General features: G+C 42.1%; 2 protein-coding genes across 3 annotated transcripts in view; both read left to right on the top strand.

Annotated features, from left to right (window-relative positions):
- Nucleotides 1-3,068: 3,068 nt before the first annotated feature.
- Nucleotides 3,069-9,088, top strand: dele1 (DAP3 binding cell death enhancer 1). Its single transcript, XM_031744666.2, has 12 exons — nt 3,069-3,280; nt 3,859-3,976; nt 4,736-4,838; nt 5,465-5,609; nt 5,775-5,963; nt 6,090-6,172; nt 6,300-6,393; nt 6,529-6,671; nt 6,817-6,975; nt 7,533-7,625; nt 7,941-8,094; nt 8,211-9,088. Exons 1-12 carry the CDS (start codon nt 3,250-3,252, stop codon nt 8,444-8,446), a joined length of 1,548 nt encoding a protein of 515 aa, XP_031600526.1. The 5' UTR covers nt 3,069-3,249; the 3' UTR covers nt 8,447-9,088.
- A 307-nt stretch (nt 9,089-9,395) lies between these two features.
- LOC116324104 (amyloid-beta A4 precursor protein-binding family B member 2) overlaps nt 9,396-18,278 on the top strand; it is a 35,976-nt gene continuing 27,093 nt past the window's right edge. The window contains exons 1-8 of one of the 2 annotated variants that reach the window (XM_039617995.1): nt 9,396-9,663; nt 12,554-13,839; nt 14,401-14,600; nt 15,199-15,351; nt 15,469-15,554; nt 15,700-15,760; nt 17,175-17,321; nt 17,879-18,006. In XM_039617995.1, coding sequence (XP_039473929.1) covers nt 12,585-13,839; nt 14,401-14,600; nt 15,199-15,351; nt 15,469-15,554; nt 15,700-15,760; nt 17,175-17,321; nt 17,879-18,006 — 2,030 coding nt within the window. In that variant the 5' untranslated portion in view covers nt 9,396-9,663; nt 12,554-12,584. Of the gene's footprint in view, nt 9,664-12,553; nt 13,840-14,397; nt 14,601-15,198; nt 15,352-15,468; nt 15,555-15,699; nt 15,761-17,174; nt 17,322-17,878; nt 18,007-18,278 lie in introns of both variants that reach the window. The other variant, XM_031744654.2, reaches the window with a different exon arrangement.

The raw sequence follows: 18,278 nt of genomic DNA, 5'->3' as shown, positions 1-18,278 counted from the left end.
CATCGTAGTGTCAGCAGTGTCATTTACTGTTCCAGGTAACACATTTGTAACTACTTCATATGTATCTCTCAGATCATGTATCAGGTTTTTGTTGGATTTTGTCCTATTTTCTTTCAGATACTGTTTCCCTAATTTCTTTTGAGGACATATTGCACAGCATGCCAAAATATGGCACAATTTTAGTTAACAGCTCTCTGGGAATCACCTTGCTGGTGTAAAATTACTGATTTATGCTTGTCAAATGGTATTATCTTTGACCTTTAGCAAAGATTAACCTAAAGATATGGGAACAAATTATGTGATTTTGTGACAAACCTAAAGATACAGTTTAAAAAAAAGCTTCCTTGCTAATCTGTCTGTTATGTATAGAAATAATCTTTATTCATTTTTTGGTTAGGTACGTTTTTCATGCTCGAATGAGTCAAAGGTCTGTGTTAAGTGGCTTAACAAGTGGGATCAGGCTGAAAATGAAGGAATAGCAGCCAATGTTCAAAGAATAACTTCGAAAGACCGTCAAACACCTGGAAAAAAATGAAATCTGGCTCACTGGAAGCAAAATATGAAGTATTGAGGGGGTGGCTCAAAACCTTTACACAGTGCTGTATTTTCTTTATTAGCTACTCATATGAGTCGGATTCTGATTAGTCTTTGAACCACTACAAATACTAAGGACTGTTGTAACACAAAGCATGAATCTCTAAAAATAAATGTAGCTATCAGATAACAGCGGTGAAGTGAGTTTCTGCTGTCATAAACTGCTTAAAATGGACAAAATAAAAGAGCAAATGAGATTTCTGAATTTGTTTAGCACTTATTATTAAGTCCCCTCACAGCTTTAAATGTCTCACATTTGAGAGCTGAAGTGCAGATTGTATTATGAGCAAAAACAAACTGCTCAATTAGTCAGCACTTGTGGGACTGTGCTTCCAGCTCACCCTGATGTTTTTCCATATTGCCTAGACAAATCTGGCCCCAGGCGAAGCAGCAAACACTATCTGGCTGTGCAGCGATCTTGCTAACGTTACAAACTACTTCAGGCTAGACTTATTTGCCTGAGGAGGATCGTAAATGAAAGACATGATGCCTTTGTCACCATGGCAACTGGTCAGGGAGTGAGTTATTCAAAGTTTAATCTGTCTTTACAATTGCAGACCTCTTACCTCCCGCCCCTTGTTTAGTCCCATCTGACGGGAAGGATGTGGGTTTCCAGTAAAGCACAGGGGTGTGCGTCACCGTTTGATCAACATGGAGGGCAGAGAAGGCCAAACGCTCCAGCAGAGTGACTGATGAGGATGAGCTCTGGATGGTTGCTTAGATCAGCCCCTCAATTCATCAATGATTCAGATCAGGAGCATCTTATTCTCCTTATTCGTGAGACCACCTTACCAAGTGGGCACTCTGATCCTTGGAAATCTTAAGCAGGTCTTACGAGTGCTGATGTGTGTGAGAGAAGTGCTACAGATGCAAAAATAATAATAATATTAAAAAAGGCCCATAGTGCAGTTAATCCTTAATCAGATACTATCAGTTATGCAGGGACTTCATTAAAAAGTCAGTTTTTGCTTTCCTAATGAGCAGACTCTTTAAAAAAACTTGTAATTTTTAGAATTATTTAAAAACTGTTTAAGCCCTGCTGCAATAATAAACTAATAAATTGTGAAGTATGGACTGTATCACATGCATTTGCTTATTTATTCAGTCAATATCTCAACGTGTGCCCTCGTATTTAAAAGTCAAGCAGTGTGTTGCTGTGGATGCAATATGAAATATAGCTCACACTTTTGCCAGTGTACTGCAAAGATAATAGTCTTTCTACAAAGTCTTGTTGCCACTGAACCTTAAGATTAAAGAAAACTTTACCAAGAACTGTGACATTATGGGGGGTGTCTTTCAATTGAGTTTTTGTTGTTGGTTGTGTTCCCCCCGTGTCCTCTCTGGTCTGTCAGTTAACTTCACAACTCATTGGAGGCGTTTTAATTAAAGTTGTGGTAAATGATTAACTCATTTACTCACTAATGGCTGGATTCTGCAGTAACATTTCTTCTTCTGTCTCTTGGATGGTGTTATGATCTGCTACAAGAAAAGCATTAATGTCATCTGTCACCAGGATTAAACATTGCAGCTGGTCTCAATCTACATTGTCTTTGTGCAGAAAATCATCTCAAATCTAAAGCTAAATAAAGTAGAACAGATCTAGATCTGTTCAGATTACTCCTGAGCCTTCTTCGCTTACCCACAGTGTCAAAACATTTTTTTCATTGTATTCAGTGAGGATATAATAAGATTGCTATAATATACCATCAAGCATTGCACTGTACACAGGACTTCTAGCCACAGTTCACATGCGGATCTTGACCATAGCTAGGCTTTGAAGTCATAACGTATCAATAAAAATATGAAAAAAAAGGTAAAAGAAAGAAAAAAAGACAAAACAAAAATAATTATAACAATAGAAACAACAGTAACTAGTACCAATAAATGATAAACTTTTATAAACATCTGTTAGGAACAACAGAAGATCATTTTTAGTGATCACAGATTTGCATTTGTTTAAGTAATAATTTTGCCTTGGCATTAAACATCTTAAAATCACTTAATGTAATTCAATTTTATCTTCATGTATCCCCAGATAAAAAGCGATCGTTGTTTGTGGAACGACAGGAGAAATAAAGAGATGGTCCATAACTACTAAGACACACAGAACAGCAATGCGCAAAAAATCCAGTATATTCACATGGTGTAAAAGAAGAACAATAATATGGCCTCATACAAATCTGCAGTCTTCATGTAGTACCTAGGAGATATCCAGTAATAATAATAATAATAATAATAATAATGATAACATCAGTGCACAGTTCCTACAATACAAAAAACTGTGGGTGACTCAGTTCATGAAAACAAAAAATATATACATTGTTTTTCTCTTCACTAAATGAAATAACTTATCACATGACAATAAACTTCTCAAATTTCCAGAAACCTAAGCGTCTAAGTGCTCTGAACGTGTAATACCCTCATACACCGCAAGTGGGTGCTGTGAAGATGCAACTGCAGATGCATCGGTTGCGTAAACCCGCCACCCTCCACTTCCGGGTCGGTATTTTTACGGCATAACTCGTGACGGGTTTTTATTTACCACCAGAACTGGAAGAAATCCGTTAGCGGTATGGAGCCGTACGGACCCCAGATAACTTAAACAGGCCAGTGCGGACATAACCTTTCATATAAAGGAGCCGTTAGAGACACACCATGTGGAGGCTCCACGGTTTTGTTGGAAGAGGTGAGAGAAAAGTCGAGAACGCCCCTTTTTTTCTTTTCTTTTTCTACACTGAAGTTAATTATTATCAACGTTTCGGAGTTTACCACGCGTTTATTAACAGAAAACTCGGGTTATTAAAGTTACTAATCTGTTGTACGCAGCTAAAAGCTAGGGTTAGCTCCTGTTGCAAAACTTGCTAATCCATTCATTGTCAATGGCACGGAGACCTACTTCACAGAGTCCAGAGTTAACATACACCAACACTACCTGTCGTGTGTGCCACACGCCAACACATCTGGATTCCCCTCTGGATTGCACTGCCCACGTCTTAGCTCATTATTGGATCTAAATGTTCAGAAAAAAGGTTTCAGAATAATTATTAAAGGCAATGTCGGTTCTTTAGAAATGCGTTGTTGTTATTGTTATTGTGGTTGCAGTGCATAGCGGTCCAGCTGCGGTGCAAAATGATCTCTGTCTCTCAATGGTTATAAACAACTGAAGTAATTAGGCTGTGATAAGTAAGTTACAGAGAATGCTTTGTAGTTCTGAGGAGGCTGTCTCCTAATTACATTGTCTAACTTTCTGCCGTTTTTGCTCAGTTCTGCATCGATATCATGGCAACAGCACCCTGCGACTGCCCCAAAACCACCATGTGGAGGACGAGGTCATCAACAGCTCAGCTGTCCTCTCCACCTCTCGACACCCCCCTGACAACAGGTACTCCTCCTCTCCACGCCTCCTTTCTTCTTTTACCTGTTCACTTTAGCTGTGGAATAGGACAATGGAAGACTAGAAAGTAAGGGGAAAGAAATATACAAGGCGAGCTTTGAGCATCTCCCTTTGATGTCCAAACTTTATTGCCCTCAAAATGCAGGCCATATCATCAGGTTACGAAAAAAGAACCTTTGAAATAGGGTAAAACCTCAGACTCTGCCCTCATTGCTGTCCTTTCCTGTTTCTTTAGCCCCACTTTGAACCTATTTTGCCCTTGCTGCTGCCCTTTCAGCTGGTTGCATCATCCAGAAGCTTCTGCTTTGTGTGTGTGTGTGTATGAACAGTGCAAGTCAAGGGAACAGAAACAAAGCTGCCTGCCTTAAACACAGAATTCATGCAGTGGCTTAATACAGTAGACTGGAAATACAGACATGTGGAAAAGAAAGTTTTCACAGGATTTTGTGCAGTCCTATGGAAAAAAACCTTAACTGCTTAACTGCTTCTGTGGCGGGATCGTGAGAGAGGTGTGCAAAAATAAATGCAGTGAACTGTAGAAGCAGAAGGAGAAGGAAGAGTGAGTCATAATTCCTCCACAAAGATGTGAGAGACTGATAAAGTCATACAGAAAACAATTCAAGTTACAGCTGCTAAAGGTGGTTGTACTAGCTGTTGAAAGGGTGTACTAATATTTTCACCTGACTGCTGCACAGAATCCTGTGCAAATCCTCTTTTTCTCATTACTCTCTGCTTTGTTTATCGCAGATCTCAGGAAGAGGAGGATGGAGAGAGGAGGAGGAAGCAGAGGTCCTTTCAGTCCAAGTATGCTGAGTTTCCACGTTACACGGCCCTGGATGCTGTGGGATGGGTACGTAATGTGTTGTTGCATTTGAAATACAAACATGTAACCAAACATATTTATTATCATGTCCTGCATCACTTTTTCTGTGTCATTAACTTTATCAGGAATTACCTTCATGTTCTAATAAGAAAGTTGTCAGGACACATGTGACGGCTGCTATTGATTTAATATATTCAGATGGTAACATTCTTCAAGACAAAAGCCACTAAAATGACTGCTAAACATCAACATCATCAACACAAGAGCTGCACAGTTTGCTGCACACACTGCTGAAATCCACAGTATCTGCATTCAGTGTGTTCTGACTCCTTTAGCACAGCTCAGTGGTTTCACTTTGTAACTGCTTTTTAAGATACAGCAAGGGCAGACATCAGTGGGCCAGCAGGTCAGACCCAGCTATTTACCCCAGAGGACATTTTGCTCTCATGTTGCTGCAAGCAAAACAATAGCTGCACTATGCTTTTGTCATAAGACGGATGTCCACTATCTCTGAAATTTTCATGTTTTATTCACATGGACCGATTACTTGTGAGTTTTAGCTGAAATAGAAACCTCTCTGTCACACTTGGTTGGCCGTTCCAGGCAAGGGTGCACTACTCCTACATCAGATGTTCTCATTTGTTTGTCTGCAGGGTGCAGCAGCAGTTCTGTTCATGCAGCTCTGCAGGAGGATCCACTCCCAGTTCTCCTCAAGCACAGAGCCCAGTCCAAGCCCTGGAGCCCTGTCAGCACCCTCCACTCTACACAAGTGTGGCTACCACATCCTACTAGAGATCTGTGAGTTCTTCTGCATTGTTGTAGCTTTGGAGTAGATGTACATGAAGCAGATCACGTGGCAAAATCGTTTCATACAGTGGACATGTAACTGTTTCCACTAAAAAACCACTTCTATCTTTTAACTTGTGTCCTGGTTATTTTGTTGCTTTTGCTCTCTTTGCGCAGTATCAAGACATGATGTCCTGCCCAGAGGAAGGAATGTGCTGTGTCTGCAGGGGGTGCTAGAGAGACAGAACCAAGATCAGTCCCCAACTCAGAGCAGTGACAGTGACAGCAGCAGCAGCACACAGGACCATCTGACTGCCATCTCTGACCACCAGACGGAACTCCTGATCCACGATGCACTTATACCAGGTTGGTTCTGTGATTGTCATAGTTTAAAGATTGCTTAAAAGTATCTTTTTTTTTAAAAAAAAATACATTTTATTAATTTATATTTTATGAAATAGAAAAATCAATCAAGTACTTCTTGACTTGTAGAGGATGAACTCCTGTCAGCTTCCTGTCCGCTGCAGGATGACGCCAGCCAAGACAAGGCAGAGAAACCCGACACCAGTGATGAGGTGAATCTTCATCATTTAGTTTGTCAACTTTAAAGAAAGGTTGTTTTTTTTTTGTACTTTCAAAAAACAGACTTGAGCTTTTGTCTTATGTTTATTATTCTGTTTTTATCCTCTTTAATGTTTCCAGGAAATGTTGTCTGATGAAGAGAGGCTGGCAGCAGCAGCACTGAACCTCAGACGTGTGGAAGACGTCGCCGTTCCTGTTGTCCTCAACATAATTGGTAATTATTTATCAGCGCACTTATAAACTTAACACATACTGCTGTTGGAGTCAAATGAAATGACCTTTGCATGGTTATTTTTTTCCTCCTGTATGTTCCCTTATTTCCTGTTCTATATCTCCTTGTGTACAACAGGTCTAGAAAATGCCAAGAGGGAAAACCACCAGGAAGCTTTCACCTGTTTTCTCGCTGCAGCTCAGCAGGGCTACAGCAAAGCCCAGTTTAACGTGGCAGTGTGCTATGAGAAAGGAAGAGGAGTGAGCAAGAACAAGGAGAAGGTGAGACCCCAGCCCTCACTTTTATAGCAAAATTTTGCTTTTGTGAACCATGTAAATGTATAAAATTAAGCATTAATTATTTACTTCTTATTATATTAATTTCCTAATTGCATTATTGTAATATCTCCTGTGATGTCTCTTTAAGGCTCTGCACTATTATAGGCAGGCAGCCGTGAGTGGCCACAGACAAGCTCAGTACCGCTGTGCAAAGTTGCTCCTGACCAGCAGAGGGCACCAGAGTCCAGAGGAGCTGAGCACAGCCATCGACCTTCTGGAACAAGCTGCTGCAGCTGGGCTGACCAAGGTAAGAGTCATGATCAGTTTCTCCCAGAGTACCATTGCAACTCTAGTACATTTATATATTGTGTAATTGAAAAAAACAACAATTCAATATGGAAGTATTCAGCATGTTGTATTTGGAAAAGTAGTCAGTTATCTAGAGTTACATTTGAAAAATGTAGAAATCAAATAGCTGATCATGCAAATACAATTTTTCATTCATATTTTTTCCCTGGAACAAAACTTCTCTGAGAAAGTAAAGCATTTGTTTACAGACTGTTATTGATACCTCTGCTGGCTCTCTCCACCTCTATTATCTCAGCACTGAGAGATAATATTTTTTTTTTTTTACATTCCAAGATTTTTGCCTTTTAAAATTAAATAAGCTGAAAGCATCAAACAACTGGCTCAAACTCCACCTGGAGTCTTTTTTCCTTCTATCTTTAAGCATCTCTTAATTGTTATTCAAGCACATTCACTGCTATCAGCATGTATCAGGTTTATTTTTTATTTTTTTTATTTTTTTGCTGATGTTGGCGCTTCCTTATTGAATTAAATCAACTTTCCATTTCTCCTCTTCAGGCTCAGCTCTGCCTGGCCTCCATCTACGCCCAGGATACAGTGAAATATGGTTGTAAGTCCATCCAGAACCTGGAGATGGCGGCAGAGAGTGGCGTGAGTGCTTCCTTTAGATGTTTCTAGACTTTAATCAATGGCTTTATCTCACAGATCGCCTCCCCTTTTAGAGTCAATCATGCTGGAGGTTGTCGGGATATCTGATAGGAAAAGATCCCGACAGTCTCCTGGTTTTTGATAATTAAAAGAATCTGGAGTTACAAATGTTTTGCAACTTTCTGGTGCAGTTGTGTTAAAGATTATAATCAGTTACTGTTTTTACAATTCATTTAGGGCTAGTTTTGCTGACTGTACATTTAAAGTTTGCCCTGGAAGGTTTACCTACTTGAATCGCATGTTTCCTTGTGTTCTCAGGATGACACTGCCCAGCTCTTCTTGGGAAATTGCTATGAGAGCGGCTTTGTTGTGCAGCAGAACTTGAGGACAGCTATCAAATTTTACAAACAAGCCGCTCGAGCGGGCAACAAGCAAGCTGAGAGATTACTGAGGCCTCCTAATGAAACCTATAGTAAGGATGCAAAAAATGTGCATTAGTGTTAATCACTGCATTTTTGTAGTACAGTTTCAGTGAGCCAAACAACAGTGATAATACTTTTATTTTTCCTTTTCTGTCTCCATCTGTAGCAGAAGAATCAGTGTTGCGGTCCATCCATTCAGCTCCATGTTTCTCAAAGACATTTTCTCCTCTGCCAAGCTGTGTCCCTCCCTCCACAAGTCAACCCACCACCCTCCCTCCCCTGCCTCACTCCTGGAGCACCGGGAACCTCAGCGGGCTCCCATCGTTATCCTCCATACCCCTCCATCTCCATTCTCCGAGCACTGAGAGAAGAAGCTGCCAGTGGACTGTAGGAATAGGATAAATACCGCGAGCCAGCCGCATGACAGATTGAGGAATGTATTTCAAAGTATGAATGAGTTTTCAGAAACCTGGGAAAGGTCAAAGTGTGTTAGGTGTGTGAGGTCTGAATTGGAGTGAATTGCTTTTATACTCAAAAAAGAAATAAGTTTTATTTAGTTTTTAAAAGATGTGAGTTATTTTTTTATGTCAGAAAGAGCTGTGGAGCAAAAGGTCTTGGAATCGGAGAAGAAGCCATCTGTCATTTGTTTTTGTACACTACAGTTTTGTTTCTTACAAGCTTCCCTCTGCTAAGTTCTCCAGTATATGCCTTTTGGGTGGATCAGGTGGTTACTAGTTTCCCTCCTTGCTAATAAGGAATTAATCACACACAGAGAGGTATCTGATATCTTCTGTCTACTGCAGACAATAATGCCAACTTTAAACCTCTGAAACTGAGAAAGTGTTTCACATGAATGTTATATTTTAACCTTAAATAATATAATATAATTATGTCTTTAGGTTAAACGGTTCAGTGTGGCTTGCCGTTGTAAAAGAAAGACTGCATGCTTGTGATAAACCAACCAAAGGGAAAATGAATGCACTGTGAGGAGGATGTTGTGTTGTCAAACGCGCACATTTAAATAAAAAAAACGATCTCAAAGGCTGCCTGGCTTTTTTTTTTAATCATTATTTTAATACTCACTCATCACAAAACTGGCTTCAAATGGTAGTTTCTCTGTATTCAGTGTTGCAAAACAACATTTGTCAGACTTGGAAATGGCTTTTCTTTTTTAATCACAGTCAGGTGTGCTCGAGCACCAGAAGCCATGCATTTTTCCTCAGACTTCTGTATGACGTAAGAGTCGGATGATGTGTGATTCCATTACCTGAGTCGCAAAATAACACCGGTATATTGATTGCGATTGCGTCTCCTTCCGTGCACCCGAGCGTCCTGCGTTCTCGGCTCCGATTGGTCGGCTGGCTGAAGAGCTCCACAGCGCCACGCCACTCCGGGATCCTCTGGCGCAGAGAGAAAGCGCAGCTTGGCCGCCTGCGAGCAAGGAGCCGGGCTGGGAGGGTTTATGATGTGATGTGATATGATAATACGGGCGGCCGGCTGCTGTTACGGGCGGACTCGGCAGTTAAAAAGCGGCCGCTGACTTCAGCCCTGCTCACTAGTGTGTGCCTGTGTCGTCGGCGGAAAGGCAAGCGCAGAAGCCCCGGAGGCTGACCGAAGCGGTGAGTGGATGTAAATAGATGCTCTCGATGGGATGCGCTCCCCTCCCAGTGCGGCGGCGGCGGTGGTGCTGGTGGTGGTGATGGGGCTAGAGAGAGAGAGGAGGGGAGGCTGGATGCTAAAGATTCACTGCGTCTGTTCACGTATTGACAGATTATCTTCCGCAATAATGGCATTTACGGCGATCCATCCGCGCATTTCGCTAGATTTAAAGATGGGGTGCCTCCGATTTGTCAGTGAGGGGAGTTTATTAAGGAGGCAGCAAGAAGCGGGGAGCTAGAATACTCCACCCATGACATCATCGACTTTTTCAAGTTCATTTCCCCTCCTGCTTGAGCTTTCATCTGTTGCACTTGCTTCTGCGCTGAGGAAAGGAGGGCCCACCATAACAAGTTGGTTTCCCAACATATATATACATATATATATATATTTAGAAATTATGTGTTAATGTCTAAAGCTATAACACACAAGAAACTGATCTTTTCCTTTTTTGATGACCTTTAGGTGAAAATACTTTTATGTAATCCCCACTATAGGCAACAAATGAGCAAAAAAGAGTCATAATCTAACACTTACCTCCAAAACTAGTACTAGTATGCTTTTCCTGTCAATACCTTTTTAAAATTTTTAGCAGTCTTCTTTGTCTCCATGTAAATCTGCTCATTTCCTCACTAACTTTGGTGTCACGTTCACATTTTGCATCATCACAACAGACAATGCAGCGCCTGCCAAGTATCAGCAGCATGAACTGAGACTGAGACTCAACTGTTTAATAAGGATCCACGTTGCTAACATCTTGTGCATCTCATGAATGACCTCTGCTGTTACACAGCACAACAGATTTATTGAGGACAACAGTTTCACTACCTCTGTGCGTTAACTGTGCCCTCACTGTCCAGCAAATTGCTGTGTCATCCTCCCCGCTTTATCCCTCTTATAACCATCCTTTCTCCTCCACACACTCCCTTCACATATTCTCCTTGCTCCACTTTTATTTAAGCGGCATAGACCTGGCTGCGCTGTTGTAGAGGAAGAGGAGAAGGAAAAGAAAAGGCCGTTATCTCTGTTTAGGATTATCCAGTTTGTCTGCGGCTCATACCCGACACAAATATGGGTGAAAGGGATGATTTGGAGTTGTGTTGATTCAATCAGTGTATTTGTTAGGATTTTTATATTCAGTAGGTTGCAGCATATTTTGTTGCCATCTAATTTAAGGCTTGTATTGCTCAGATGTCCCATTTTGTGTGTTTTAGTCATAAATTAGTGCGTCTGTATGTGAAACTACAGGCAACAGAATTTAGGACATAGCATTAAAATGTGACTTTAAGGATCTTTACATGACAGTAGAAAAAGAGCATTGCTTGAGACATGGCATGGCACAGGTAGTCTGCACCTGTTGACCTGACTTGATTGTGTTTATGTCTGAGTCACAGGCGTGGAGAGAGGAGTGCAGGTTCAGCACAAACTGGGTTACAGAGGCGACAACAGCCACCCAGCGGGAGGAGAGCAGATAGGGGCCCCCGCATGGACAAAAGTGCACTGTCCTGGGAATCTGCTCTCTTTAACTTACCGCCTCCATCTTTTCCCAAGATCTTGTCAGGCTTTGAAATCTGCTGTGTCTGACTTTTCCATGTTTCTAAGTAGAGTTGCCAGTGATGACTCCAGCATTGTTTGAGATGCGTGCATTTGTGAAAAGATGTTTATACATTAAGACTGCGTGTCTGGGCATGTTTTTCCCTGCCTCTATTAGTTGTTTACCAGCTTTCTGCAGGGTGGTAGCCTAATTAAATTATCTAAAAAGCCGTGTTACGTGTCACATCTTAAGAGCAGGGTGATTTTCTGCCGCTGTCTTTGTTTCTATCCATCTGTCTGCATTCTGCATCACAAAGCTGATCCACCCAGAGATAAAAGAGACACAGCTAGCTAGTTAGCAGGAGTTGGCTGGCACTTCTCCTCCCCACAGACCAGCTTACCGCTCAGCTCGGGCTTTGAATGTCAGTCCTAGTTGAATACATTGAGGGTCTGACTCACTCCAGATATCATACAAATGCATTCCAGCTACATGACTTTGATGCAGTGTTTCTTTTTAACACTTCAGAAGTGACACCTTGTATTTAAAAGGGGTGTGAGGCTGGAAGAGGATCTGCACCATCGTGCATTGATCAAAGCCTCTGAGACTGGTCAAGCCACAGGAAGAGAGATGATCAGTTGTGAGGCTGGGGAAATGTGTCAGCCTGATAATGTTGCACATTGAATGATTTCAGGGAGCAGTTATTCCAAGCAGGCAGCATTAAAAAAGCAATATTATATCATGTAATATGTAAAAGTAATCATTTGGGAAAAGCATGCAAGCAGGAGAGTCCAGAGAAACAAGGATTTTAAAAATATAATAACCCAGTGACTAAACAATAGGCAGTTGTAGAGTAAGTGGGCGTAAAATAATCTTGCAACCACAAAAAAAGCTCTTAGAATAAAGTGAGTGAGCAGTAAGGCTTCAGGGCTGGTTGATATTTATAAATCTTTCATTTTAAAAACATTTGTTAAATAAGTGTACAATAAATGTGGTTTTATGTAATGTTTTTGTCAATCCATATATTATTTGACTCAATAAACCTTTTTTAAATTAGACTACATAGCTCAAAGTGCCTCATCTGGAAAGACCAAAACATCACCAAGACTTTTTTAAGGTAGTATAGTCAGTGAACCCTTTTGGGGTTGGGTCGGGAAGAGCATCCGGTGTTAAAAATCTGCTGTGGCAAACATGGCAGAAGTCGAAAATAGCTCCTCTTCATGCTTAATCAATACTGGCAAAAAAAATAATTAGATATAAAGCTGCAGGTCAGGTTTTAATGTGTTACATAACCTCTAACAGGGCATCTCTTCTCCCATCAGCTCTATCTCTGCAGTGATTTTCCAGTCAGCCATGATGTCAGTAAAAACTCCTCCCCTCTCCCGCTCTGGCTCCTCGCCCTCCACCGTTGGTCTAGCGAATCGCAGTGGGGCCTCTGCCACCCCTCCGACCTCTCTCAGCCTTCGCTCATCATACAATCAGCTGCTTGGACGAGATGTTATCAAGGAGTCCATGGAAACCGGAAGTTCGGCCACCTTGCCGAAGAGCCGCCAGAGGTACGCGATGACCAGCGTGCGCAGCGCCATGGGGATAAGCGACAACTTGGCTTTGCTGTCTAAAAACCAACCTGTAACCAGAGGACGCGGCCTTCCCACCAAGTCCTCCTCCAGCTCCGCCCTTTACTCCTCTTCTTCCTCTTCCTCGCTGTTTAATACAACTAACCCCAAACTGGCGAAGAATGGCGCCAACATGCAGAGACGAGCTGAGAGCCAGCAGTTGGAGCTCAGCAGGGCCAATACAGAGGGAAAAATTGACAATGATCTCATCAATAATCCCACTTCAGACTGGCTAGAATTTGAGAAAGATAACTCGCAGCTTCCGCCCTTTCGAAGAAGGACCAAGAGCTTCTTGGAGTACCATGGAAAGGGCTGGGATCTGGACCTAAACCAGGGAAACAAAGAGGACAAGGGGGAAAAGAAGCAGCAGCCCTCCCCAGAGAAGGAACAGGCTAGTCCTGTGAAAGAAAGGGAGAGTCAGAAGGAGGAGAAGGCCAGCAGCAAGCAAACCTGCCCGGAAGAGAAGGAGGAGGTTGAGCCGGTGGCGGAGGAGGATGAAGAAAATGATGAGCCCACACCGACACCAAGACAGCCATTGCTACCTGTGGTAGTCGAAGCCCCTCTTTCCTCCACCTCCTCTTCTTCTAGCAACAGCCCAGAGTGGGTTCCAGACAACCACAACCACCTGCAGAATCAAGTTCCAGCCCAGGTCAAAGAGGAGCTCTGCGCCCAGGTTCAGGCTAGCCCACGCAGCCCTGCAAAGCCTCCCCGAAGCACCCAGCCCCGGGTGATCAAGGTGGAGCTACACCCCAACAACGAGAACCAGTTTCTTCAGCAGTACCCACCCTCTTCACCTAAACAGGCCAGAGCTGCAGAGAAGACCACGCCTACCAGGAATCGGGCGCCCCCTCCTCAGCCTGAGCCAGAAACCGGCCTTCCAAAAGTGGGCTTAAGAATGGATCTGACTCCCGAGACTCCATCAGAAGATGAAGACTCCAGTTGGACCACCCTATCTCAGGAGTCACCCTCTCCACAGACTCCAAAAGAGACAGGTTCAGTATATATATCTGTGTGTGTGTTTATCTTTCCATCTGATCGTTCCCTTGAAAAATTTGCATATCTGTGTCAGCCTTTAATCATGCCTCAATTACACCCTCCTTTCATTCCTCCTCTCTCTCCATCTCTCTACCTCCTACAGACTGTCTGATCTGGAAATTTACCAAAAGCATCACATTAAGCAAGCAAGTCACTTACTCCAGTGAAATACTGCTGGAACCTTTAAGCCCCCTGTAAGCCCCATGTGGTGCAGAGCGTGATTAGGATGGGCATAAGGGCAGGATAGTGCAGATAGCAGTTTGTGAAAATGGAAGAGAAAAAAAGAAGAAGAGAAGACGAGGGCTGGCTGTAGTAAAGTATCATTGTAGAGGATAAAGGAGAAGTTCAGGGACAGGCTGACCACATCTATCTTGGCCACAGCAGTTTGTGTGTTATATATGTGTGTTTATCTTGTTGTTTTTTGTTTATTTGTTTGCTTTATTTTTGCAGAGCCCATCTCTGTGTAATACTATCTGAATGATAGTATGTGTTTATTTGTCACTGTCATCCTGCAGCAGATGTATGGGTTGAAGGGGAGCTGCCCCCAGGCTGGCGGGAGATCTCAGACTCATCAGAGGTCTATTTTTGGCACGTGCCCACCGGCACTACGCAGTACGACCGACCTGTTGCCTCAAGCAACCAACACACCGTTTCTAGCAATGATGCTGAGAATGACCCACAACAGGTCACACAGGACTCGCTTAAGCCACCCAATGAGGTGAGAGGACCCAGAGAACTAAACAGACCTAAAGATTAAAAGCACCTTTAAAAGTATAATGAGATCTTTTATGAATAAGGTCTTCACAGCATTATGTATCTTAATGCTCTCGGTCCCCAGTCAGTCAGGATTTAATTCTGCTGAATGTTAACCGCAGCAAACAGATGTAGATGCAGATGTATAAAAGTAATGTATTAATACAGATACTTTTAAAAGGTTCCCTGCATTTTCTTTGAGAGAAATTTATGTTTAGATGTTCGCTATGTGGAATTTTCTTCCTTTGGAGATGTCGATCCACATCCTTCTACATAACAACAAGCAGATGCTGATGAACAGTAAGATGTGGTTGAAAGGTCTGAAAAACCTTCAATTTACAAATTTATTTAAAAAAAATGTTGCTTTATCGAAAAAGTCCACGAAGTGGCTTGTAAAAAACCCCAACACAAATGAAAAGACAGGCTTTACCATCTTCTGTGTTGTGTTCAGAAAGAATCCTCCATATCTGAAAGCAGCTGATGATCAATGATGTACCTTCCATCATCAGTCTGTTTGTGCAGCTCACGGTCTCTCTGTCGTCACCCATCTGTCTCTCCCACAGCGCCCCAGCAGCCTGATATCCGACAGCTCCGTGGAGCCGGTCCCCTCGCCCTCTGGATCCTCCCCCTCCCCTTCATCCTCCTCCTCTACCCCTTTCAATGACATCACCTCTTCTGTACAAAGTCTCAACACCACCACCACCTGCACAGCCAACGTAAGTCGCACTTATTGAAACTGTCTCTTTTTTTATTTGAGGAGAAGTGGGTTGTTTAAAAATACAAACAAAGATTTATTTCCTTTCTGAATATCTGTTTTTTTTTTCATGCTCCAGGATCTGAAGGACTATCCAGTCTATCCTGATCCCAGTCTTAAGGCGTTTGAAGGAGCTACTCTCCGCTATGCTTCACTCAAGCTCAAGTAATAGTCACAGACATACTCACACTCAGTGCTACAGACTTTCTTCTTGTGTAGCAAGGCCTCAGTCGTGATATTTTGCATGTATTCAAGTGTAAAATATTATTTTAATGTGGCTGTTATTTTAATCCCTGATGTTTCTCTGCAGCCCTCCTGCCCAGCTAGAGACAGTGGACCTTAACAGCACATTCTCTGATCCGGAGGCAATGGTAAGTTCAAAACAACAACATATAATAACACAGGCTTAATAATGACATCTTAAATTACTATAATATGCTGGGATTTTTACTAAATAAAAGTGCTCACTGAATAGAGAGCATTCTTTATAGTTTGATTATTTGTTTTCTTGTGGTTTATTATAGCCAGCAGGGACAAAGTTACCGGCATTTATGATACAGTTTAAAAACTTTAACCTTTCAAAAAAAAAAGAAAAGAAAATACTGCTGATGAGAGGAAGTCACCAGGCAGTTCATGCAATGATGTAATGCACCTGCTCCTTGCGCTCTCTTTCTGTTTGCTGCAGTGCCACACAGTGGTCACTTTGTGAACTGACAGATGGTGAATGCATCCACAGCAAAAGTATTTTTAACTGCCCCCCTGTGGACGAATTTTATGTACACATGCTTAAGCATAGAGTAGCTGTGATCACTGAATATAAGAGCAGGCAGCCTAATGGTCTAATGGAAGGGGACGCTACTTAACATTCAGATAAAGAACAACAGAGAGAGCAGTCTTTTGAGTGGAAGTTGTTCGCTTAGATGGAACAAAATTGAGTATATTACAGCAAAATTATTTATATTGTGTGCATGTTCTCGTATTGTCTGGATCCCCCCCGACTCCATTTAGATATCTCAGAGGGAATTGTGGGGATTCAGATATGAACTTAGAAAGTGTGAAAGTTTATTGAGGAAGAAACCCAAAGAGAATATTATGGCCAGTGGAAAAGAGATTGTGTGTGTGGGTGTGTGTGACAGCTTAAGAAATGCCTCCTCTTCTCAGCAGAAAAAAACTCCTTGATATGTTAGTGAGCGAGGAAGAGAAGAGAGGATGGTGATAGCTGCTGACCTGAGGCAGTCCACACAAAATCGCACACGCACACACAAACACACACAGTCTTTCATAGTTCATGTGTTGCCTTTCACGTCAAACAACCCTCAGTTACGTCTCTGATGGCTCATTTGTGGCGAGTTGTTCCTGCACGCTACGCTCTCCCACTGTAAGCATTATTAAATTAAAAGTGAAACTTCTGTGTGTGTCTCATATTCATGCGCTGGATGGGCTCGTGTACCTTGGTTAAAATAAAAATAAATGATAACAGCAATTATTGAAGTGTTTTGTGCACCTTTGTTTGTATTTATAATAAGATTATAACCATCATGTTACATTCTGAGATCTTTAATCATGGCAGCATTCAACAAGAAACACGAGCACTTATGCAGGTTTTAAATAAACAACCAGGGTGCTTAAACCTATTTTAAAATGATCACCAAACATATCCAGTAAACTCGATCATGACAGTCTGTGGAGTGACATCCTGGACCTGACTCGTGTGCTCTAGTTATGCACACACGTACACATATTTATTGTGCTGATTATTAGCGATAGTGTTTGTGTCTCTTTCAGTCATTTCCAGTGAGATCTCTGGGCTGGGTGGAGATGGCCGAGCAGGATTTGTGTGAAGGGAGGAGCAGCGTGGCTGTCCACCACTGTATCAGACAGCTGTCCTACTGCAGGAGGGACATACGAGACTCAGCCGGTGTCTGGGGAGAGGTCAGTCCAAAAGAGATCAGCTCAACATACAGTATGCCACTGTTTACATGTTTATGAGTCAGTATTGCTGCGTGTCAGTGGAGAACCAGTGTTACTGCCGGCTGCTTACATCAAGTTCCATGAATTTATAATTTTGTGCTATTAGACATTTGCTTGAAATGATGTCACAAATAGTGCATTAATTAAATTATAGTGATGTGTGTGTGTGTGTGTGTGTGTGTGTGTGTGTGTGTGTGTGTGTGTGTGTGTGATGTGATTGTTGACCATGAAATCATAATAGTTCCTTGAGTCCAACTGAAAATGGCTCGCAGGCACACATAGCCATACAAATGTAGGAAGAAGGTTTATGAGTGCACAACCTCTGATGTATATGTGAAGTCAGTGAACTGTTGTTCCTGGCTATATTTCATTTAAAATATTTCCCTGTAGTTTTCAAAGTACTGTCAAGTTGTTTTTTTTTAAATCATGTCGCAACAAGTTATATAACTTACCTCACAAAAACCTCTGGCTGGCTTGTGGATGACAGCACTGATGTATCCTTGGTTGCTATCTTGCAGGGCAAAGGGATGCTTTTAGTGCTTCAGGATCGCATGTTAACTCTTGTTGACCCTGATGATCGCAGCTTGCTCCACTCTCAGCCAATCAGCAGCATCCGTGTCTGGGGTGTTGGCAGAGACCATGACAGGTAGGGAGGACATTACAGAAATCTTTACTAAAACCATGCTGCTGCTGTTCTGTTTTTATAACTCTTCCCCTGTGGAGGCGATATTTTGATGACCTTCCCTGTACCCTTAATGATGAATTTCAATAAACATGTGGTTTAACAGCCATTGGAATACTTTCAAGGTTTTTCAAAGGGTAGCTGCATAGGCAAGGGCCACCCTCACTCACTTCTGATGCAAACCCAGTCATTTTGTTGTATAAGCAGCCGTGAAATATGACAGAAACTGCTCATTT

This window comes from Oreochromis aureus, linkage group 2, assembly GCF_013358895.1.
Source record: "Oreochromis aureus strain Israel breed Guangdong linkage group 2, ZZ_aureus, whole genome shotgun sequence".
NCBI classification, from domain to species: Eukaryota; Metazoa; Chordata; class Actinopteri; order Cichliformes; family Cichlidae; genus Oreochromis; species Oreochromis aureus.
Note: the sequence above shows the minus strand (reverse complement) of the source record. Positions and strands in the feature narration are given on the sequence as shown.